Genomic DNA, 25,111 nt, shown 5'->3' on the forward strand with positions numbered 1-25,111 from the left:
GAAGGTGAAGCGTTGCCACCCTCCCTGCAGTTTTCCCCAAAAAAACAAACAACAACTGACACTGCGACCGCCGAGGAACGGGTCTAACGGGTACCCCGTGGCCGCGATGGCGATCGGCAATGCGGGAAAATTGCTGTTCATCACTGATACTCTCTCCGGTCGTCGTTTTCTGTGCGACACCGGGGCGCAGTGCAGCATTTTACCCGCGTCCGCCCTCGATGTGCAGATGGGGAATCACGGCCCCACCTTTGAAGCGGCCAATGGCGGAACAATTCGGACCTTCGGCAGACAGCGAGTGGAGGTGTGCCTCGGGGGGCAATGTTTTCACTGGGAGTTTGTTACGGCCAGAGTTTGCCAGCCCCTCCTCGGCGCGGATTTCCTGTGCGCCAACAGTGTCCTGGTCGACGTTAGGAACCGGCGGCTGATCAACGCAGCAACTTTAATTCTCTTCCATGTTACCGCAGTAACACTACGCCACGCACCATCTCCTGTGCGTTCCCGACTCCTGATGAGTTCGCTCGCCTGCTCGACGAATTCCCCGACCTGACAAGACCCACGTTCTCCTCCACAGCCACGAAACATGGTGTGGAACACCACATCACCACCAACGGCCCCCCGGTCTACGTGCGGGCCCGGCGCCTGGAACCTGGCAAGCTGGCGGTCGCAAAGGCGGAGTTCGCAACCATGGAACGGTTAGGGATTATTCGCCGGTTGAATAGTCCCTGGTCTTCACCCCTCCATATCGTCCCGAAGCCTGGCGGCGGATGGCGGCCATGCGGCGACTATCGACGCCTCAACAACACCACCACTCTTGATCGGTACCTGATCCCCCACATCCAGGATTTCTCTGCCCATTTGGCAGGGAACACCGTGTTCTCAAAAGTCGACCTCGTCCGGGGCTACCACCAGGTCCCGGTTCATCCACAAGACGTCCAGAAGACCGCAGTCATCACCCCATTCGGCCTCTTCGAGTTTTTACAAATGCCGTTTGGGTTAAAGAACGCCGCCCAGGCTTTCCAACGCCTGATGGACTCCGTGCTGCGGGACCTCAAGTTCCTCTTCGTCTACCTGGATGATATTCTAATTGCCAGTCCTACTAAGGAAGAACATACCTGTCACCTGCGCACCCTTATTCGACACCTCAGCCAACACGGCCTGATTATCAACCCGGCCAAGTGTCAGTTTGGCCTGCACCAAATTGACTTCCTGGGGCATCGCATCACCTCAGAGGGAGCGGTTCCTTTACCTTCGAAAGTAGAGGCGGTGACATCCTTTCCATGCCCGCAGAACGTAAAGGCCCTGCGGGAATTCCTAGGCATGGTAAACTTTTACCACCGTTTCATGCCTAAGGTGGCACTACTCATGCAGCCCCTGTACGAGGCCCTCAAGGGCAAGACTGGCAAGAACCCGGTGGACTGGACGGATGACGGCCGGAGCGTTCACCGACACCAAAAGCGCCTTAGCCAACGCGACTATGCTGGCACACCTGCTGCCAGGAGCCACCATCGCCCTCACCACCGACGCGTCGGACTACGCAGTCGGTGCCGTGCAACAGCAGTGGGTGAACGGGACGTGGCAGCCGTTGGCATTCTTCAGCCGTCAACTACGGCAGAACGAGAGAGCATACAGCATGTTCGACCGGGAGTTGCTCACCCTTTTTCTGGCCATCCGCCATTTTCGGTTCCTACTGGAAGGACGTCCTTTCACCGCCTTTGTGGACCATAAGCCGCTAACCTTTGCAATGGCCAAGACCGCCGAACCGTGGTCAGCCCGACAGCAACGTCAACTGACCTACATATCCGAATTCACCACGGATATACAGCACGTGGCTGGTAAGGACAACCTGGTGGCAGACTGCCTCTCCCGCGCGATCGTCAATACGGTTCATTTGGGCATCGACTACGCCCTCATGGCAGCGGACCAAGCCTCAGACCCGGAAGCCCAAGCTTACAGAACGGTCATCACTGGCCTCCAGTTGGCCGACGTCAAGTTCCATTCGGCAGGTACCACGCTGTTGTGTGACGTCTCCGTACAGGATCCTCGCCCTGTCGTGCCGGTCGTCTGGCGCCGCAAATTGTTCGACGCCATACATGGGTTGTCACACCCAGGAATGAAGGCCTCTCAGAAACTGATGTCAGCGAAATTTGTATGGCATGGCATGGCATGCATAAAGATGTCCGCGACTGGGCCAACACCTGCGTGGTCTGCCAAAAGGCCAAGGTACAGCGCCACATCAAAGCTTCGTTGGCCACCTTCACAGTTCCGGAGCGACGTTTTGACCATGTCAACGTGGACCTGGTAGGACCACTCCCACCCTCCCATGGTTTTTCACACATCCTGACCATGGTTGACCGCACCACCAGATGGCCGGAGGCGGTCCCCCTGTCATCCACTACTTCGGCGGATTTCCTCCTGGATCGCATGTTTCGGAGTGCCCGCAGATATTTCGTCAGACAGGGGACCGCAGTTTTCCTCCGAACTCTGGAATGCAGTGGCCCAAGGACTCGGTGTCAAATTACACCGCACCACAGCCTACCACCCACAGGCGAATGGCCTCTGCGAACACTTCCACCGGTCAATGAAAGCCGCCCTGAGGGCCAGCCTCCAGGACGCTGGATGGGCAGACAAGCTACCGTGGGTCCTGTTGAGCCTTCGCACGGCCCGCAAAGAAGACCTTCACTCTTCATCAGCGGAGCTTGTGTATGGTCAGCCGCTGCGAGTCCCAGGGGACTTCCTACAAACATTGACGGAGCCATGGTCCGCGTCTGCCCAGCTTGCTAGTCACCAAGAGGCGGCCAGATGTTTCGCACCGGTGCCCACTTCGCACCACGGGCTGCAGAGGTCACACGTTCCCATGGAGCTTCACAAGGCTGAATACGTTTTTATTCGCCATGACGCACATAGGGATCCGCTCAAGGCCCCATATACCGGTCCCTTCCACGTGTTGGAAGCAGGGGACAAAACCTTCACGGTGGATGTTGATGGTAAACCGGACCACATTTCGGTCGACCGCTTAAAGCCAGCACATTTAGACCTTGACCGCCCCGTCGAGACAGCACAACCGCCGAGACGGGGTCGGCCACCCATCGTCGTTACAGCAGACCGAGTGCGACAGACCGCCAGCCAGCCAACAGCCTCCGCCTCGTGAGTACAGGAGTCGTTCTGACAGGCTCGTCAGACCCCCTCACCGTTTGACTTTGTCCGTTAAAGCGAATTCTGGGGGAGCGCATGTGGCAGAACCACTGAATGACTCTGGCTAAATGTATATAATTCTCTTTAACGATGTTCTAACACCAGCCTAAACCTGTACCATTGTGTTCGGCATTACTGTGTTTTGTATATAGAGTTTGCATGTACGGGGTGTGGCCCCTTTAAGAGCACGGGAAAATGCGGGCAAACGCGATGACGTCACGTCGTAAACCACGGGGCTGCCCAGGCTGTCCTCGTGGTATCTCCATTGAGTAAAGACCTGTTTAGTTGTTCTCGTGTCGATCTCCGTTATTCGTTGGAATTCGTTAATTCCTACACCTACATACGCTCCCTGTTAATGTTCAGTTGCGTCCAGTATTTCAGTCTGGATCAGAAAGACGTGCTCATTTGGGATCTGAATTGAGGGCAGGCTGCTTACACTGTTTTCATGCTGAAGGATAACTCAGTTCATGGTATGAGTTGTAAAATCTTTTTACTGGCCTTGCTCAAAGAGAATCTTTGGTCACGATTGCTACGAGTCCAGTCACCGGCTACTTGAATACTAACACAGCTGAGGATTCTCCCCATCCCCAATTAAAGGGGCAGTGCCCTTGAACTGGGACATTTTTATTGTTCAGTAACAACCTGCTCCAAACATTTGGGACACTGCGTGCTGAATAAAGTGCCCACCACAGCAGACATTTCTAGGGGTCGCTTTACGAATTTGAATTCCCGATACAGAGTTTTGTTCTCCAGGAGCAGATATCAGGAATTCGGACGTGCACGCCTCACACTTTTCCGACCATTGAAATAATGGGATAGAAAATTATGGGAAGCATATGCCAAAATTCCCAATATTCACTTCCAGTGAGCTAATCTCCCATTTCTGGCAATGTGATTTTGTTCTTGATCATTCGATCTGGAGGTAAATGGACAATTCCCCCAGTTTTAATTCTGCAAGCTTTGAAAACTGCGCTTTCTGAAAATTTTGTAAAATTGCCTCATATCTTTCATAAATTGTTTCCAAATATATTTTAGTAGATTGAATTTTTCAGCAAACCTGACTGACATGAACAGAGATGTTGTTGATGTAATGAGGTTGCTGGCATCCTTACACACCTAGTTTACAAATGTAGTGGGAGAAATGTTCCTATTAACAAAAACTGAGGGAAATGCTTATTTATCTCCGGATTTGATGACTAAGAATAAAGTCACGTTCTCATAAAATGCAGTTTTCAAAGCTTAGAGTTAGCAATATCGTCGCTGAAGTAATGCCACTGTTCCCTTTCTTTTATGGTACAGATCTTTTCAGTGAGGGGATTCTCCAAATATACAGGATAGCATTTCATTTCTCTAATGTGTTTTTATTGAGTATGTACTTTGCGTGTGTACAATTACTTAACAAACATCTGCCACCATTCAGTAACCAAGGAAGGTAAAGCACTCACAACGATCAAAAAACTTATACATTCTGTTTTTCGTCTTTTCATTTTACCAACAAACGCACAAAAAGGTTAAAGTTCACACGTATATGCTGTGTGAGTATGAGTATTGAGATCACATGCCCAACGATGGTGACTGATACTCATTGTTTTATTTACTAATCAGAAATCCAAATGTGATAATGAGCACATCTGGATTCCCAATGAGCCACATGTGGTTTGGTGGCTAATGTATTGGACAATGCTGAGCTAGGCTGACACTTCAGTGCAGTACTGAGGGAGTGTTGCACTGTCGGAGATGCCGTCTTTAGGCTGAGGTGTTAAACCGAGGCTCCATTTGCCCTCAAAAGATCCCATTGCTGTTTGTGGAACCTTGCTGTGCGCAAATGGAATCCCATGTTTCCCTTCAAAACAGTGACTACAATTTAGGCGTCCTGAAGACATGAAAGAATTATAAAAGCTTACAGCACAGAACTGAGTGTACTGAATGGATTATGTGACAGCAATAGGGACAACCCAGGAGGGATTTTAATACGGGTAACGGAAGTTATGAACAAAACTCTTGGTTTGAGAAATTTGCGGGGGCTTTTTGCATCGCAACAGGGATCCGTGTTATTAATGTCAACAGCTGACCCAAGCATATGGGGACACAGAGTTAAGGTTTTGGGCAAGAGATACGGGGGGATGTGAAGAAAAACGTTTTTACGCAGTGAGTGGTGAGGACCTGGAACTCGTTGCCGACAGAAGTGGAGACATTCAATGTTTTCAAGGGGAGACTGGATAGGCACTTGAGGGAAATAAACTTGCAGGGCTACGGGGATAGAGCGGGGGAATGGGACTGACTCTACAGAGAGCTGGCACGGACTCGATGGGCCGAATGGCCTCCTTCTGTGCTGTTATGTCTCTATGAGAAGGAGGCCATTCGGCCCATTCTGCCTGCGCTGGCTCTTTGAAAGAACTATCCAATTAGTCCCACTCCCCTGCTCTTTCCCCATAGCCCTGCACATTTTTCTTTTTCTACTATATATATCCATTCTCTTTTGCAAGTAATTTAGATGTAATATAAAGGTAAGTACTTTCTTTCTATTGCAGTTTAAAATCCTAATGCTTGTTATATTAATTATTAGAGGTATTTTGAACTAGTAACATGGTTTCCAAAATATTGAATGAAGAATGCGGCCCAAGACTATGCAGGAATACTTGCTTCAGATCGTTGTATGGTGCTCACTGATCATGTGACTTCACATGACCAGTGGGAAAACTCAGAAATATAACAAGCAACTGGAATAAAATCTCTAAAATGTGTGACAGGTTTTATCTTGAAGTGAATGTTATTCAAATAGTCATCGAGTCCTCCCTCTCATAAACGTTCAACGTGTGGTCAAGCTCGACATAGGCCCGAGGTCCTTGGGCACTCCTCCTGAATGTAGGCTCACCTGTGACGCCCAAAATAATCACATAGCCTCCCCAGTCACACCTGAAGAATGAGCACCTGGGCAAGGTGAGGATGCCATAACCCCCCAGCATCAGTCATTGGCCTCAGGAAGAGAGGAGAGAAGGTTAGAGGGGGGGGGGGGAGGAGGGGAAGGAAAATCCCCCCCCCGCCTCTCCTAAGGAGAACGTAGCAGATTTGAGATGGATTTTTAACTGAGTAGTGGCTTTTCTGTTTTTCGTGTCTTTGGGACTCGCCAGCAGTAACTAGCAGATTGTTTCAGCCTGTGATTTGTGGAGGTTTCACTCAAACAGATGTGCATATTTATTTTAAACTGTAAAAACATTCTTTTTTTTTAACTGTTTTTACCTGAATTGATTTGACCAGCAATTGTGCAATTTGTGGTTTTTAAGGACTTGTTTTTACAATGCGCACTGAATTAAAGACTGCTTTCAATACTGGGGCCATAAATGGGACCTCTTAAAACAGGTTTAATTTGTGTAATTGGGCAGGACTGCAGAAGAGGAGGACGTTGCATGTTCTGTTTAAGTAAAAAAAAAAGAAAGACTTGCATTTATATAGTGTCTTTCATGACCTCAGGACGTCCCAAAGCACTTTGAAGTACTTTTTGAAGTGTAGTCACTGTTGAAATGTAGGAAACGTGGCAGCCAATTTGCGCACAGCAAGCTCCCACAAACAGCAATGTGATAATGAGCAGATAATCTGTTTTAGTGATAATGGATTGAGGGATAAATATTGGCCAGAACACTCCCTTATTTGAAATAGTGGCACGGGTTCTTTTACCATCGAGCAGTCCTAACATTCAGCAACTAATGTACACTGGAACAGCCCACTCAAAATATTTAGGCTTTAATGCAACTAAAGCAAAACTGAATCATTGTCTGAAACGTTTTTGAGGGAGACCATTAGGGCAGGTTTAATAAGTGAGGCTGTTGGCCAATGCTGTAATCCAACCAGCTCACACAAACCCCTGCTCTGTGACCAAGGCCAAGCATTATTAGAGGTGGCTGCAGTATTGTACATTCTGTGGTTAAATAGACAGTATCCCCTTTGTTTGACTTCATGAGCCATATTTAATAACTATCAGAAAATCATTCATCCTTTCATGTACTGTAGTGCATGTCTGTGTTGTCAACAAATTCCATGAAGTTTACCACAAAGATAAACATAATTACAGCAGCCAAAAAAAATAGGCAGCGTTTTTTTTTATTGTCTTCCCTCCCGTTTCCATGTGCGTTGCGTGTGTTTTTTAAGACATCGTGCAGCGTTGTCGCTAGGACTTCAGAATGGTGCAATGGTAGACGTGTGAAATGTTCACCACTCGCACTGCAGCAAACAAAATCACCCAGCAGCTCAGTGATGAGTTTTGTCCTTCCAAACCTGGGGTGTTGAGTCTGGACTGAGCATGTTTAGCATGAAGTAGTGAAGGTTACAAGTCTGGCCTTGGTAGCGATAGCAGCACTAACAATGTGAGGTGATGAATTAAGAGTATCGTAGAAGTGTAGTATTAAAGGTTATTTATTGGGTTTCGATGCGATTTTTGTTTTCCCCCTACAGTATGTATCGTTAAATATGTCTAGTTTCGACACTAGTGAAAGAAAGACTTGCATTTATATAGCACCTTTCACAACCTCAGGACGTCCCAAGGCACTTTACAGCCACTGAAGTTCTTTTTGAAGTCTAGTCTCTGTTATAATGTAGGGAACGAGGCAGCCAATATGCGCACAGCAAGCTTCCACAAACAGCAATGTGATAATGACAATATAATCTGTTTTAGTGATGTCAGCTGAGTGATAAATATTAGCCGTAACATAAGAACATAAGAAATAGGAGCAGGAGTAGGCCAATCGGCCCCTCGAGCCTGCTCCGCCATTCAATAAGATCATGGCTGATCTGATCCTAACCGCCAATCTACTATCACAGAACCATCTCCTGAATCTAACAGAATTAGACACACGAAATAGGAGCAGGATCAGGCTACACGGCCCCTGGGCCCGCTCCGCTACCCACAGGGCCATGTCCGATCCGAACATAGACTCATGTCCAAATTCCTGCCCGCTCCCCGTAACCCTTACTTCCCTTTACTTCTAGGAAACTGTCTATTTCTGTTTTAAATTTATGTAATGATGTAGCTTCTACAGCTTTTTGGGGCAGCATATTCCATGGACCTACCACCCTCTGAGTGAAGTAGTTCCTCCTCATCTCAGTTTTGAAAGAGCAGCCCCTTATTCTAAGACTATGCCCCCTAGTTCTAGTTTCACCCATCATCGGGAACATCCTCCCCGCATCCACCCGATCCAACCCCTTCACAATCTTATATGTTTCAATAAGATCGCCTCTCATTCTTCTGAACTCCAATGAGTAGAGTCCCAATCTACTCAACCTCTCCTCATATGTCCATCCCCTCATCCCCGGGATTAACCAAGTGAACCTTCTTTGTACTGACTCGAGAGCAAGTATGTCTTTTCTTAAGTATGGACACCAAAACTGTATGCAGTATTCCAGGTGCGGTCTCACCAATACCTTGTACAACTGAAGCAATACCTCCCTATTTTTATATTCTATCCCCCTAGCAATGAAAGCCAACATTCCATTGGCCTTCTTAATCACTTGCTGCACCTGCATACTAACCTTTTGAGTTTCGTGCACCAGGACCCCCAGATCCCTTTGTACTTCAGTACTTTCCAGTTTCTTGCCATTAAGATAATAACTTGCTCTACGATTTTTCCTGCCAAAGTGCATAACCTCACACTTTCCAGTATTGTATTCCATCTGCCAAATCTCTGCCTCTGCCTCTGTCTATGTCCCCTTGCAGGTTTTTTATGTCCTCCTCACTCACTACTTTCCCGCCCATCTTAGTATCATCTGCAAACTTTGATATGTTACACTCGGTCCCCTCCTCCAAATCATTAATATAGATTGTAAAGAGTTGGGGACCCAGCACTGACCCCTGTGGAACACCACTAGTTACTGATTGCCAGTCTGAGAATGAACCATTTATCCCAACTCTCTGCCTTCTGTTAGATAGCCAATCCTCTATCCATGCCAGAATATTACCCCCAATCCCGTGATTTTTTATCTTAAGCAATAATCTTTTGTGTGGCACCTTGTCAAATACCTTTTGGAAGTCTAAATACACTACGTCCACTGGTTCCCCTTTATCCACCCTATACGTTACTTCCTCAAAGAACTCCAGCAAATTTGTCAAACATGACTTCCCCTTCATAAAACCATGCTGACTTTGTCCTATTTAATTATGATTATCCAAATGTCCTGTTACTGTCTCCTTAATAATGGACTCCAAAATTTTACCTACCACAGATGTTAGGCTAACCGGTCTATAGTTTCCAGCCTTCTGTCTACTGCCCTTTTTAAATAAGGGTGTTACATTAGCAGTTTTCCAGTCTGCCGGGACCTTTGCTGAGTCCAGGGAGTTTTGGAAAATTATTACCAATGCATCCACAATCCCTACCGCCACTTCCCTCAAGACCCTAGGATTTAAGCCATCAGGTCCAGGTGATTTATCTGCCTTGAGTCCCATTATTTTACCAAGTACCACTTCCTTAGTGATTTTGATCATGTTTAGCTCCTCCCCCCCATAGCCCCCTGTTTGTCCAGTGTTGGGATATTCTTAGTGTCCTCTACTGTAAAGACTGATGTAAAATATTCATTCAGTGTTTTTGCCATCTCCATATTTCCCACCATTAATTTCCCAGTCTCATCCTCTAAGGGACCAACATTTACTTTAGCCACCCTTTTTCTTTTTATATAACTATAAAAACTCTTACTATCTGTTTTTATATTTTTTGCTAATTTACTTTCATAATCTATCTTCCCTTTCTTAATCAATATTTTTGTTATTTTTTGCTGTCATTTAAAGTTTTCCCAATCCTCTATCCTCCCACTAGATTTGGCTACCTTATATGCCCTTGTTTTTAGTCGAATACTATCCTTAATTTCTTTACTTAGCCACGGATGGCTGTCTTTTCTTTTACACCCTTTTCTTCTCAGTGGAATATATATTTTTTGGAAGTTGTAAAATAACTCCTTAAATGTACACCACTGATCATGTATCGTCTTACCCTTTAATCTATTTTCCCAATCCACCATTCAATTCCGCTCTCATACCTTCATAGTCTCCTTTATTCAAGCTTAGCATGCTTGTTTGGAATCCAACCTTCTCACCCTCTAATTGAATATGGAATTCAACCATGTTATGGTCACTCATTCCAAGGGGATCCTTTACTAAGAGATTTTTTAATTAATCCTGTCTCGTTACACAGGACCAGATCTAAGGTTGCTTGCCCCCTGGTCGGTTCAGTTACATACTGCTCAAGAAACCCATCCCTAATACACTCAGTGAACTCATCCTCAAGGCAGCCCTGCCCAATTTGATTTGTCCAATTAATATGATAGTTAAAATCCCCCATAATTATAGATGTTCCCTTATTACAAGCCTCAACTATTTCCTGATTGATACTCCGTCCAACAGAGTTGCAACTGTTCGGAGGCCTATAGACTACACCCACTAGTGTTTTTTTCCCCTTATTATTCCTTACCTCCACCCAAACTGTTTCATTATCCTGATCTTTTGACCCAATATCATTTCTCTGTATTACAGTGATTCCTTCCTTTATTAACATAGCCACCCCACCTCCCCTTCCTTCCTGCCTGTCCTTCCTGATCGTTAAATAACCTGGTATGTTTAATTCCCAGGCATTGTCACCCTGCAGCCATGTTTCTGTAATGGCCACAAGATCATCCTCATATGTAATTATTTGTGCCATTAACTCGTCTATTTTGTTACGAATGCTACGTGCATTCAGATAGAGAACTTTGAAATATGTTTTGTGACACTTAGTTCCTGCTTTTGCCCTTTTTATTACTTTACCTTTTACTCCATACCTTCTGCCCCTTCCTGACACGATCTGGTTTTTAATTTCCCCACTGCTACCTAAGTCTACGACCTTCTCTGTTGTCATTTTTATTATTTGCTCTCTAGGAACCTCCCCCCCACTAGTTAGTTTAAAGCCCTCTCGACAGCCCTAGTTATATGATCCGCCAGGACTCTAGTCCCAGCACTGGCCAAGTGAAGCCCGTCCCAATGGAACATTGGGGAGAACTCACCTGCTCTTCTTCGAAATAGTGCTGTGGGATCTTTTACATCCTGAGAGAGCCGATGGGGCCTCGGTTTACCGTCCTATCCGAAAGACAGCACCTCCGACAGTGCCGCACTCCCTCAGTACTGCCCTGGAGTGTCAGCCTAGAGTTTGTGCTCAAATCTCTGGAGTGGGGCTTTGAACCCACAACCTTCCAACTCAGAGGTGAGAGCGCTGCCCACTGAGCTAAGGCTGAGTCACAGAGCCAGCGTGTTGTATGTATGAATAGAATGTATGTACATATCATTTATGTCTGTATTTATCTACAAATACTTGATATTGACGAGGTTACTATTTGAATCGACGAGGTCACTGTTTGAGAGGCTTCTGATCCAAGCCGCTTGCAGAATGCGGAGAGAGGTCCTTCTCTTCTCCCTTGCTTATAGCTTCAGGTGTCTCCTAGGACTTAAGGTTAAGCAAAAGAGCCTGCTTGGAATCTGGGGGGGGCATCCCATAAGAAAGCCCCGCCCCACCCTGAGGTCACTGAGTACTGCAGCTTTGTCTTGGGGAGTGAGCACGCGGAACCAAGTTAGCGAAAGCTCCCCTGCTGGGGCAGTTGGTAAAGGCACTGCTTAGTGTGGATCCAAATTATACCCACCAGGAAGGTCCCAGGTTCAAACTGCAATTGGCCTTGATGCCTCCGGGGGAATGGGGACAAATCAACCGGGGTCCCAACTCTTAACTGTTGTCCGAGTGACCCTGTTGGAAAGTGCATATACGTAAACATAGAAACATAGAAGATAGGAGCAGAAGTAGGCCATTTGGCCCCTCGAGCCTGCTCCGCCATTCAATGAGATCATGGCTGATCATCCAAATTCAGTACCCTGTCCCTGCTTTCTCCCCATATCCCTTGATCCCTTTAGCCTTAAGAAATATATCCAACTCCTTCTTGAATATATTTAATGAACTGGCCTCCACCGCCCTCTGTGGCAGAGAATTCCACAGGTTCACCACTCTCTGGGTGAAGAAATTCCTCCTCATCTCAGTCCTAAATGGCCTACCCTTTATCCTTAGACTATGACCCCTGGTTCTGGACTCCCCGGCCATTGGGAACATCCTTCCTGCATCAAGTCTGTCCAGGCCTGACAGAATTTTATAGGTTTCGATGAGATCCCCTCTCAATCTTCTAAACTCCAGTGAGTATAAGCCCAATTGACACAATCTCTCCTCATACCTCATTCCTGCCATCCCAGGTATCAGCCTGGTGAATCTTCGCTGCACTCCTTCCATGGCAAGAACATCCTTCCTCAGATAAGGCGACCAAAACTGCACACAATACTCAAGGTGCGGTCTCACCAAGGCCCTGTACAACTGCAGCAAGACATCCTTGTTCCTGTTGGTGGCGAAGACAGGGCTGGTCTCGGGCGATGATGCCAGCCATGGTTAAATACCCTGTTTATACTCACTGTCTGGGCTTGCAAATGAAGACTGGTCAATTGGAGACGGGCAATTATGGAACTGTACCTCGGCAATAAACGGTGCTATCAGGAAAGGGGAGATGATTGGAGGGGGGAAAAATATTGTTTTATAAATATAGTCTGGAGAGCTCATATCTACTTTCAACAAACCATTGTTGGATTTTAAAATGTGAGCTGTCTTCACAATGTAATCGGTGACATCGTGCAGTTGGCCAGCTGTTTGAATGTTTGTGGTATTCAATTATCTTTGGACAGATTGTCCATCTCACTTCACAGTGCTTGTGCTCGCTGTCAACATATGCAGCCAGTTCTCCCTTAAAGTAAGAACATGGCCACAAGCAACCTTGGGAGAGAGGCGGGGGGTGGAGGAGTAGGCAGGGGCGGGGGGATTGGTGAGGGGAGGAGAGGTAGTAATAGTGTGTCCCGGGATGTTATTCATTAAACAGTATGTTTTTTTTGGGAGGGAGGGTGAGTGGGGATGTATTTTCCTGGACATCTGCTGACCCATCCATCAAATGACCTTTGCCATTTGACCTGGACAGCCTGTGCTGGTCCACTGATGAACTTGGTTACTTCTGACTTGATGCAAACTAAAATTTCACACCATCTGACAAAACTGTTGCTTTAATATGAAATCCTGTGAAGCAGCTACAGTACTATGATAGGAATTTGTTGCAGATTTTATTATCTCTTCCTGTCTGCTTCTCCCCCCCCACCCCCACCACACTCCCTCCCCACATTTCAGCCCATGTTTTTACAGTGCATCCTGTTTTCAAAGCCTTTTACCCGTATGCAGTTCTCTATTATGTGGATGAATAGCTTGATCCCTCCATGATTTTTGACACCAATGCAAGTTAATGGATGGGCTAGCTGGAGGTATGGTGGAGAGCAAAGGAGATGGACAACACTTCCAATTTTCCCTCTGAAGAGGCACTCCTTACGGGTACAGTCCTCCCTTTGGGATAGTAGCTGCTCTGATTTCGCTGCACTGCGGTAATATAACGAGGGATGGCAGCAGTAAGTGAAGTGTATTCATGCTGCCAACCATAAAGATGGCCCTACCTTTGTCAGCCGTGGCTCAGTGGGCAGCACCCTCGCCTCTGAGTCAGAAGGTTGTGGGTCAAACTCCACAAAATCTAGGCTGACACTCCAGTGCAGTGCTGAGGGAGTGCTGCACTGTCAGAGGTGCCGTCTTTCAGATAAGACGTTAAACCGAGGTCCCGTCTGCTCTCAGGTGGATGTAAAAGATCCTATGGCACTATTTCGAAGAAGAGCAGAGGAGTTATCCCCGATGTTCTGGCCAATTTTTATCCCTCAATCAACATTACTAAAAAAAACAGATTATCTGGTCATTATCACATTGCTGTTTGTGGGAGCTTGCTGTGTGCAAATTGGCTGCCGTGTTTCCTACATTACAATCAGTGACTACACTTCAAAAAAAAAAGTACTTCATTGGCTGTGCAGTGTTTTGGGACGTCCGGTGGTCGTGAAAGGCGCTATATAAATGCAAGTCTTATGCCACTACCACCACCTGCAGCGCACTGGCATTACAAGATGGTCAGTCATGACTGGGATAAATCACCGGAGTAATAACCATTTGCTTCCTCTGATCTGTTCAGAGAGTGACACCTACTAAGACAAATAACATTGGGGGGATCTGTTGCATTGGATTTGAGTGGTGTTAAATGAAGGATATGTATGTATAATAGGGCTGGCATAGAGTGCTGGTCTTACTAGGAACTGGGAGCCGTGTGTTCAGAAAGCTGTGGAATCTGGTTAAGCCGCTCAGTGCTGTTGTTTAGTCTGCTCAAAATGCTTAAAGATAGTAATTCAGAAAGTTATTCAGAAAAATGAAATGAAAATAATCTTGCAGCTATTAACATCCTGTTGACTTTGACTCTTCCAGATGCACCCATTGGGACTATGCAACAACAACGATGAGGAGGACCTATACGAATACGGATGGGTGGGAGTGGTGAAGCTGGAGCAGCCGGAGTTGGACCCCAAACCCTGTCTCACTGTGCTGGGCAAGGTAAGGCAGGAAAGATTGGGTGAAGCCTGAGTGTGCAGGCCCGACCTACATAAATTTCCTGTGCTGAAATTTCCATGGGTCGGGAAACAAAACAAAGACTTGGTTCACAACAGCTATCTCTTTAGCCTAACATTCAACCCAGTGTCTTGTCAGCTGTGGATGCTGTGTACAGCTTCACTGGCATCCTGCACAGGGTTGCCAACCCTCCAGGCCTGGAGTCTCCGGGAATTGAAGATTAATCCCCGGGACACTCCTGTGAGCAACCCAGGAGAAAAATCATAGGGGTGGTGGGGGGGGGAGCTAAAAAGAAATTATGCATTTTTTAACCCCTTTGTTTATTAAGTGATCAAAAATATTGGAGATGGGGGAGAAAAAGGCCGTTTGACCCGGCGGGGCGGTTAAAGGTGGAAGGTCAGGTGCTGAAACCTCCAGAGTTGGCAACCCTAATCATGCAGTCAGGACGTGTAAATCAAAATGGTTATCTGTTGGAAGGATAGGATGTCCTTTGTGCTCATTTTTAATTACTTCTTTGAGTCTTATAAAAGGTGTGACACACACACACACACGACAAATCCTAGATGTAAAATTTTCAGTCACGAACAGTATATATCTAAGGATGGACCACAGGGGAAGGCCATGTGATGTCTATATATTCAAATTCTCTGCCCTCGCTCCTGTTTTTCTCTCCCTTTTTGTTCTGTCTTTCTGTTTTTGCCCATCCCACGTTTTCTGCACGACCCTTTCTCCACAGAAACTCTGGTGGTGCGATTCGCAAGGGCAAAAACTTTTCTCACAAGTGAAAGGAAAATGCTGCCAGTCAAGCCAGGGCACTGGTGATGAAAGGGCAACAGAGAGAACCAATGGAAAGAGAGGGATGGGACCTGCCATAGCCATTCTACTTAAAGTGGTTTCTTTGTTTCAGCCATCTTGAAAATGTTGACACTTTTCTCAGTTAAAGTCCATGTCAGGAATGCGTAGTTTGCATTACTTAAACCACCAACCTCCTCTACTTCTTGGAAAACAGCAAGCGAGGGACGGAGCACTGAGCTCTGTAGAGTCTGTGCAAACGCTGTCCATTTCTATAACTGGCCTCTGCTGTGAAACCTTAAGTGAACGGGTGATGCCAAAAGAAAACCATCTTTAGACAAGACACGATGCCTGTAAGGGGAAGCTATCTAAGCACATGAGGGAGAAAGGAATAGAAAGCTATGTTGGTAGGGTGAGGAGGGAGGAGTGGTTCATGTGGAGCATAAACACCGGCATAGACCAGATGGGCCGAATGGCCTGTTTCTGTGCTGTAAATTCTATGCAATAAGAATTGTGGTCTTGGTCTCACTTTCTCTCTCTCTCTCATTCCCCTTCATTGTCTCTTTCGTACTCTGCTTCTGTCTCTCTTGCACTCTCAAGGAAACTAGGTAGGGGATAACAGAGGCACAAGTTTTATTATATATAAAAGTTCCATAGAAGAGGGGATAGTGCCAGATGATTGGCAGACAGCTAATGTTGTTCCTATATACAAAAACAGCGATCGAACAAAACCTATAGTTTGTCAATGATTTTCTCCCTTTCTATCCCAACTGTATTAATATTCTTTTTACGCTTATCCTCTAGTGAAGTGTCTATTTCGTTTTCTTCAGTAAAAACTGAGGCGAAATAGTTATTCAATACTTATGCCATTTCTCTGTCATTACATGTGAGTTTATCTTGCTCATCCTTTAGTGGCCCTACCCCTCCTTTAATATTCATTTTGTTAATGTTTCCATTTGTGGGAGAATCCAAAACTAGGGGCCATAAATACAAGATTACTAATAAATCCAATAGGGAAATGTCTTTACTCAGAGATTGGCTAGAATGTGGAACTCGCTACCACAGGAAGTGGTTGAGGCAAATAGCTTAGATGCTTTCAAAAGGAAACTCGACGAGTACATGAGAGAAAAGGGAATAGAAAGATATGCTGAATGGGTGAGGTGAGGTAGATGGAATGGGAGGAGACTCGTGAGGAGCATAAACACCAGCACAGGCTAGTTGGGCCGAATGGCCTGTTTCTGTGCTGTATATTCAATGTAATCCTGTTCTCAATTCACAATTCAAATCGCTTTATTGGCATGATAAGTTACATCTTATGTTGCCAAAGCATCTCTCATGCTTTCTCTCTCCCTCTCTTGCACTCTTTTGCCGTATCACCCTTTTTTCCCTCTCTTGTACTCTCTCTCTCGTGTTCCCCCCCACCCCACGCACGGAGAGTCCAAAACCCTCGTTTTCTCAGTGTTCTGCTTTTATTTGGTTGTTTCTTTTTGATCGGTGGACAGACTCTCCCTGCTGGTTGATCTCGGGGCTGTGATGAACCTGTTTGCTGATGTATGATGGCTAAATTGTAGAAGGGGGCTGGTGGTAAGAGAGTGTCCCCCACATAGAGTGGGGCTCCCTTAACAACAACGCCATCTTACATTTTTGCCAGGCAACTTCCTGAAGTGGCCACATTTTACTTCACAACCTTTATTATTCCCAGCTCACCAGAACTGTCGGTTCAAACCTACGAAGACTGTCTGAAGACTCGCGTGCCACCAGTTTTATAAATTTTTCATTCGCTGGCATTGCACTTTTGTGAATAGGAAATGGCTTTTAAGAATATTGACTATTCCCTCTTAAAGGTTGCTGGTCACTTTGGAAGTAGGGTAAAATCAATTTTTGACATGGCTGTCATGCGCAGTTTTAACAATGTGGAAATGTAATGTTCATGTTTGTAACGTTAATAAATGCTGATTGAGTGCCTGAAGGGCCAGTGAGGAGGAATTTGTATGCAGATCATGTATAGAGGGGAGAATGGGACTGAATTAAAACCATGTTGATTGTCTATTACCCAGAGCTTGGTAACATTCAGATTCAATTAAAGTGCAGCCCCAATTCAACTGTACTCTGTAAACTGACAGACTTCAAAGAGCCTTTAATCCCTGCATTTCAATTTGTTTGAACTTGAGCAAAATAAATTCAAGGAGACAGTATTCCATTCTGTCTTCTGTTTGGGGCTTCGCCTTGCAGTAAACGTACGCAGATTCCCTCAAAATACTCCCAGTGTTCACCTTCAAAGTGCGAAGATGCAGCCAAATCCACACATTGTATGTGCAACACTGCTGTGCAAATCACCGATGCACTCCACCCTCATCGAACTCTCGTCAGCCAAGTACGTGGGTGTTATAAGGAGGGGCATGCTCCTCACAGTGCCCCATAATGCATCGTAAAAGGTGTACGGTAAAAATGCCTCACTCCTGATCAGCAGCCAGTGGCCCCTGCTGGAGTTGCATGTGCATTGACATCTGAAGGGCTCTGGGTCGAGGTCCGTTGCGACTGTACCTGTAGTCGTGTTGTCTTGAGGGATAAATATTGGCCAGGACACTGGGGATAACTCCCCTGCTCTTCTTTGAAATAGTGCCATGAGATCTTTTACATTCACCTGAGAGGGCAGATGGGGCCTCGGTTTAACATCTCGTCCGAGAGACAGGTTGAGAGCTTTGTAACTGAGGGATGAAAGCATAATAGTGATTCTGGCTTCCATTTAAACATGGTCAAAATACACATGTTGCGGGAAAGAATTGAACCTGGGACCCAGCTGCTCGGGTAACTTTCTAGTCGGCATCCTTAGAAAGCCATCAGGAGTGGGAACCCTGGCAATTTTTCTTTTCTCCCCTCTCTGTAGTGTGTACACACTGAGGCCAGTTAAAGCAGTGTGACTGCTGTCCCAGCTGAGAGCGCCTAACTCAGGCCCGGCCTGGGCTCAAACCTCAGACCGTCGTGGCCTGCACGGCTCAGTAACACGCCATGCAGTGCAGCAGTGCATTGGACTGGGATAAAACTTTGGACCTTCCTAGTCTGTACGCCTCAGGAACACATTATGCAGCGCATTTACCTACTAAGCCATGGGAGGGGAGCTTTGGGAGCTGCCTTCATTCAGGACAAGATTCCCTCTTTTATGATATATTTTATCTCCTTTCCTATTGTATTGGTGACCCTGCATTGTGCACTCTCTGTAACCAGACCTTTGCCCATGTCACTGCAGAGTAGGAGGTGTGCAGGAATGACCCAGGGTTTGACATGGTCTGTGGGGTTTTTTGCCCCTCTCTCTTGTGGAAAGGCCTGGTCTACACTTGGCATCTCCCACAACAGCATGGCTGAGATTGGATAGAGGGGATTCTGGGCTCTAAGAAAAGAATATTGTAGACTCAATCCTGCACCCCAACACTCCATGGCACAATGCTGGTGCTCCACTCTGCAACCTAGACCAAAACGATCCAATGTTTGACACTTGGTCTTGGACTGAGTTAGCTTGATCAGTAGTTGGGTGTAGGACATTTCACCTCAGTGTGTTTGGGCTAAGGGGAGGGGTGGGGGGGGAGAAAACATTAGCCTAAGTTCCCGTTCCTGGTCGCTATCCAGTGTCTCCTTCTGAAAAGTGTACACAATGGGTGAGGAAAGGATTGGGCTCAGCTGCATTGTTTCCTATGGTTGAACAGCCTACCAAAACTCCATAGCCTAGTGCAATAAATAAAAAATGGCCAATTCGGCTTGGCTAGGGAGGGCCGTTGGTCCCTGTGGAACTATACCCTGGTATGATTCAGAATCCATGCCCGCAGGAGAGGAGAAAATAGGGGGCGGAGGGTGGGGAATAAAATAGCTCGACTAAAGCCAGGCCACGGTGAAGGTTATAGAAGTGAAGGGAGATGAAAGAATCTTTTTCATTACTCCGCGAATTCTTCAGCAATGTGCAAGTTATTTGGAATTTGTACAATACCAGGCGGACTGGAGCAGCTGAACCACAAGTCTCTTCAGGCCTAATTGAGGAAAGAAATGAAATTGTCAGGGCTCTCTGTTCATCTCCCCCTAATCTCGGCCTCTTTGTATGGGCTTATATGGACAACACGGACAAGAAGATCGGTGTGAAACATATTATGGAGGCAAGTTTGGGGGACTTGTAATTCCCCTTTACAAAAAGTATCTCTCATCATACGGTAATCTAAAGGTAATTGCCATTTACTCAATCCACAGTGCAGTAAAGTCTACTCTGACACGTGCCCTTGAGTGTCAAACAGAACTCCTCATATCAATACAGTATCACATTGTCAATCATCATTTAGCAGTTTCTTGTCCCAAAGCTATATATAAATAAAGATCAAGGTCTACCTGGGCCTATCTTAGTAGTTCAGGTTCGTTAAAGATGGTAATTGTATAAAAGAAAGTCCTTTTTTGGTTACGTGGGTAAGTTCGACTGAATGACCCATCTCTGATTTCATTGGTAGGAGCTCTTTGATTTCTCGGGGTTGTAAAAGCATTTGGGTTCCTATTTCTGGGAAGTGGGTTGATAATTTGATGACGGAAGTGGTGGTGTGTATAGACTAGAAATGGTCCTCCGTTAGGTCTAGAAATTACTGTCTGTGATAAGAGCGGAGGATTGCTTAATGCTTTCGTAAGATGCTCCTTTGTCTGCTACTTTAGCAGGGGTTAAACTGTTGAAAATCAACTGGTTAACACAAGCATTAAATGGCAAACATGGAAATATCATAAATGTTCGTCTCTTAATATCAGCTAAGTAATTTCTGAGCTACAGAGGCTATATTCTGCATGTATGAAATGCCTGTGGTAGTGGTCTGCCGAGGGTGGGGGGATATTGTCAGTAGTCTGATACAACACATACCAGGACATGTGTTTGAACCAGGTATCCAACTCTTCGTGTGCCTGTCTTAAAAAAATCCAAAAGATGCAGATATAACAAGGGGAGAACTTTGTAACCAAGGAATTGCAGATCTTTCATCCTTGTAAATAGCTCCTCTCTTCCACAGCTTACAAGTCGCATATTTTGGAAAAGACGGGGACCTGTATATCCTGGAGTTAACCAGCAAAGGCTGAGATAACATTGGTGTATCAAAGTCAGATTTCATTACCGGTGGTGGATATTGAGGTCGGCCAATGCAGCCTTTGGAGAACCGCCTGCAGTTACCTCCCAGAAACCTTTCTCACCCACCTTTAGCCTTCAGATTCGGCCGACAAGCCTGTGTGGTTCCTGGCTCGGCCTTTAGACTAGGTGTGTCGGCATTCCCCAGCTACCAGCTGAGTCCCCATACTGCCAAGTCGGCCAAATCTTTCGCCCATCCTCCCTCATGACAGTTACCACCTTGCCCTTGTGGCCATTCTTGAAGCCCAGTCCTGGCCTCATCCAATGTCCACAGAAGCGAGCGGTTCAGCGAATGCCCCAAATTGCACAAACTGGCTAATTTTTTTTCTGGCCTTCCCTCATGTAGGTGTACTGAGGCCAGTTGTAGAACTTGAACTGAGATTAACCCACTCACAGCAGGGATCAAACTTGGGCCTATCATGGACTTTTATGTTTCCATTCCACAAAAGTTGCCCGTTTGCCCTCGGATCCACTGGGGGAGCTCAGCGTCGTCGTTTGTTGTACCACGGGTGAGTGGTGTTGACAGCGTTCATTCAACACCTGTCTTATTTGCTCTTTGGAAAGTATTTTTGGTGGCAGATATTAGCTGAGTGAAAATGGGGGTGTTTTTTAACACTTGAGGAGGGGTCCGTACGCACTACCAAGGATTAATGTGGCCTAATGATGTAAAATAAAAGGTTTTTATTTGCAAACCGTGCCTGGATACCTTACAGAGAATAGATTAATGCAAAGAATGTCAGGCTCATTACATAAAAGAGTGCAGTGTTTTTATTAACAACTGTTTTTTGCTCAAATTGGCATTGTGGTTTGTCCGTCATCGGATGCAGTAATGGAGAGGTGATGAGTAGACACTTATTTCATTACTGATATTCAGGCACATCAAACACCTGCCACTTGTGTATATTTGCAGTTGAAGGGATTTAAATGATTACTTTGTCTTTCACTGGAACACAAATGGATGGCTGGGAAACTCTGAATCTCTAGCCACTGTAATTGAATATATTTTACCAATGGCTGGACCACAACTTGCCCACGTACTTGAGGAGTCGGACTGGCATGATGCCCGTGTGTGCCACATAACCACACTTGTGTTGAGCTTTCGGAGCTTTCTAGAGGGAGAAAAATGTCAAGTCTCATTTCCTAAGGCGCTCCACTGACACAGGAGAATGTAATTAATAGAAAGAGGTAAGGAAAGTTGCCGAGGTTTTTCTTCTACTCCCCACAGGGTCTCCTCAGCCTGCTGGCCTTCATTTGAAGCTGCCACAACAGCTCGTGACTCGTCACTGACGGGGTAATTTTGGCTTTTAGGCAATGGTGTAAAACGGGCGATATCGATTAAGCCACCCATTATACGCTCTCCCAATTGTCTCTCGATTGACTTCAATGGAAATGAAAATCGGGAGCGATAAATTTGGAGCGATGTATTAACTGGCAACTGAATCAATATCGCCCATTTTACACTATCGCCCAAAGTTAGAATTACCTCCACCATGCCACTTTGAGAAAAAAAATCCGTTGCACTTTTTAGCAACGTATCATGTCATTGAGAAGGGCAGTGACTGTTGTTGTGTAGGCAGAGTTTGGCACATAGCACGATCCCACAGTTGGATATGAGACAAAAGGCCAATTAAGCTGCCTTGATGGTGATGTTGCTTGAGGGAGGAAGGTGAGCTAAGATACCAGGAGAACTCCCTGCTTGCTTCAAGTAATGCCACAAGATCTTTAACCTGAATCACCAGAACTTATCACAAGGGGAGTACTTAGCCTGATAAATTAAACATATAGGCCTAGAAATTGAGTTTGCGCTGCGCCGGGGCTTAACGCCGGAAATTTAGCACCGGTGCTAAGTCGCGCTGTGCGCGCCAAAAATTCAGTAGCGCCGCGCCCAAACGGCTGCCGGCGCTACTGAAGGCTGTTTGCGCCTGAAAACTGGCGCTACGCGCCGCATTGCGGCGCTATTCCGGCGCTGCGGCGCCCGATGCGGTGCGGCAGGCTCGGGAAGTGCAGGCCTCCTCCTTCAGTTAAGGAGGAGCTGCCTGCACCCGCCCGCTGGCCGGTTAAATCGCCACAAAAATGAGCCCGGCACCTCGGGGAAGTGCCGGGCTCGCAGCCGAGAAGCATCTGTTCCGCGGGGGGGGGGGGGGGTGGGGGAGTCCGGGGAGGGAGGTGCGGGCAGGCGGCCGGCGGGAAAGCGGCCGGCCGCCGCTCCACCTTTATGCGCCGGCGCAAAGTCGTGTAAGACTCTGGCCTAGAAATTGAGTGGGCTTAGCGCCCATTTTGCGGCGCTAGAGGGCATTGCGCTGGACTTACAGCTGGTTTTGAAATTGACTAGGGCCCAACATCGGCGTTACACCGGTAGCGCTGCGCCAGCACCGATGACATCATCGGTGTGCGCAGCGTCCCGGTTGCCGTGGTGACGGGCCCCAGCGCCGAAATTCAGTTGCGGCCGCCTCGCCCGTGGCAGCCGCAACTAAGACTCTGGCAACAGAGTCTTACACGACTTTGCGCCGGCGCATAAAGGTGGAGCGGCGGCCGGCCGCTTTCCCGCCGGCCGCCTGCCCGCACCTCCCTCCCCGGACTCCCCCACCCCCCCCCCCCCCGCGGAACAGATGCTTCTCGGCTGCGAGCCCGGCACTTCCCCGAGGTGCCGGGCTCATTTTTGTGGCGATTTAACCGGCCAGCGGGCGGGTGCAGGCAGCTCCTCCTTAACTGAAGGAGGAGGCCTGCACTTCCCAAGCCTGCCGCACCGCATCGGGCGCCGCAGCGCCGGAATAGCGCCGCAATGCGGTGCGTAGCGCCAGTTTTCAGGCGCAAACAGCCTTCAGTAGCGCCGGCAGCCGTTTGGGCGCGGCGCTACTGAATTTTTGGCGCGCAGCGCGACTTAGCACTGGCGCTAAATTTCCGGCGTTAAGCCCCGGCGCAGCGCAAACTCAATTTCTAGGCCTTAGTTGCGGCTGCCACGGGCGAGGCGGCCGCAACTGAATTTCGGCGCTGGGGCCCGTCACCACGGCAACCGGGACGCTGCGCACACCGATGACGTCATCGGTGCTGGTGCAGCGCTACCGGTGTAACGCCGATGTTGGGCCCTAGTCAATTTCAAAACCGGCTGTAAGTCCAGCGCAATGCCCTCTAGCGCCGCAAAATGGGCGCTAAGCCCACTCAATTTCTAGGCCTTAGTTGCGGCTGCCACGGGCGAGGCGGCCGCAACTGAATTTCGGCGCTGGGGCCCGTCACCACGGCAATCGGGACGCTGCGCACACCGATGACGTCATCGGTGCTGGCACAGCGCTACCGGTGTAACGCCGATGTTGGGCCCTAGTCAATTTCAAAACCGGCTGTAAGTCCAGCGCAATGCCCTCTAGCGCCGCAAAATGGGCGCTATTCTAGGCCTTAGTTGCGGCTGCCACGGGCGAGGCGGCCGCAACTGAATTTCGGCGCTGGGGCCCGTCACCACGGCAACCGGGACGCTGCGCACACCGATGACGTCATCGGTGCCGGCGCAGCGCTACCGGTGTAACGCCGATGTTGGGCCCTAGTCAATTTCAAAACCGGCTGTAAGTCCAGCGCAATGTCCTCTAGCGCCGCAAAATGGGCGCTAAGCCCACTCAATTTCTAGGCCATAATGTGCATGAGATTCTCATCAAACCATGACAAGACAGTTGCTTAACACTATATTTACCGTGACAATATTGGCACATCATTTTAATCAGCCGGAAGCTTTATATATAAGTAAAGTACACCAATATGGTTTGAGTCATGCAAACCTGACCTTGATGATGTATTCTAGCTATGGGAAGCAATTTGTTATCTCTCGGATCCACTCAAAAAAAAAAAATTGGCATTGTACCAGGACTTTCTATGCAAAATCACAATACAAGGGTCGCAAACTGCACCACCTGTAGAAATTTGCAGGAATTACTACTGCAGGTAAGAGTATCCAGGGATATAGAGCAGAGGCGGGTAGAAGGAGTTGAGGCACAGATCAGCCATGATCCCATTGAGGGGCTGAATGGCCTCCCGTTTCTATGTCCCCAGGTTGTTGCACCTCACTCAAATCATTTAAACAGGCATCTAAGAAACCTCTAGAATTGTACTTTGTTGGTAAGTGTGTGACCCAAGAGTCCTTCTCACACCAGTGTGAGAAAGTCAGCTACAAAACTCAGCAGCAGCGCCCGTAGATTTCAGCAACTTCCCCCACCCCCCTGTCAACAAATGACATCGTGCAAAGAGCTTCGTCGGGTCGGAGACAACTGGAACAAGACCAGATGTCTCATAAAAATTGATCTTGGTCGTTGCTGGTAGCAGAGAAAAACGTGGGAGAAATTAGACTGACCCGATTTCCCAGAGGTGAATGCATGCTCAAGTGATTCTGGCTCAGGAAGCTGTGGTTAACTCTGTGGTTAAGTTCCTATAAACAACGCACAAAGCTCTAGGTGTGTAGGTGCTTAAGAGGAATGCACTGCACTGAATGTCA

The 25,111-nt window shown here is 47.3% G+C and overlaps 1 protein-coding gene across 2 annotated transcripts in view; it reads left to right on the forward strand.

Moving 5' to 3' along the window:
- Nucleotides 1-25,111, forward strand: part of znrf3 (zinc and ring finger 3) — a 267,670-nt gene that overhangs the window by 125,750 nt on the left and 116,809 nt on the right. For both annotated transcript variants that reach the window (XM_085961806.1, XM_085961805.1), the window contains exon 2: nt 14,568-14,693. In XM_085961806.1, the coding sequence (XP_085817932.1) occupies nt 14,568-14,693 (126 nt within the window). The remainder of the gene's footprint in view (nt 1-14,567; nt 14,694-25,111) is intronic.

The sequence above is a fragment of the Somniosus microcephalus genome, chromosome 19 (genome assembly GCF_052327205.1).
Source record: "Somniosus microcephalus isolate GS21.2 chromosome 19, FLI_Smic_1.0, whole genome shotgun sequence".
Lineage (NCBI taxonomy): Eukaryota > Metazoa > Chordata > Chondrichthyes > Squaliformes > Somniosidae > Somniosus > Somniosus microcephalus.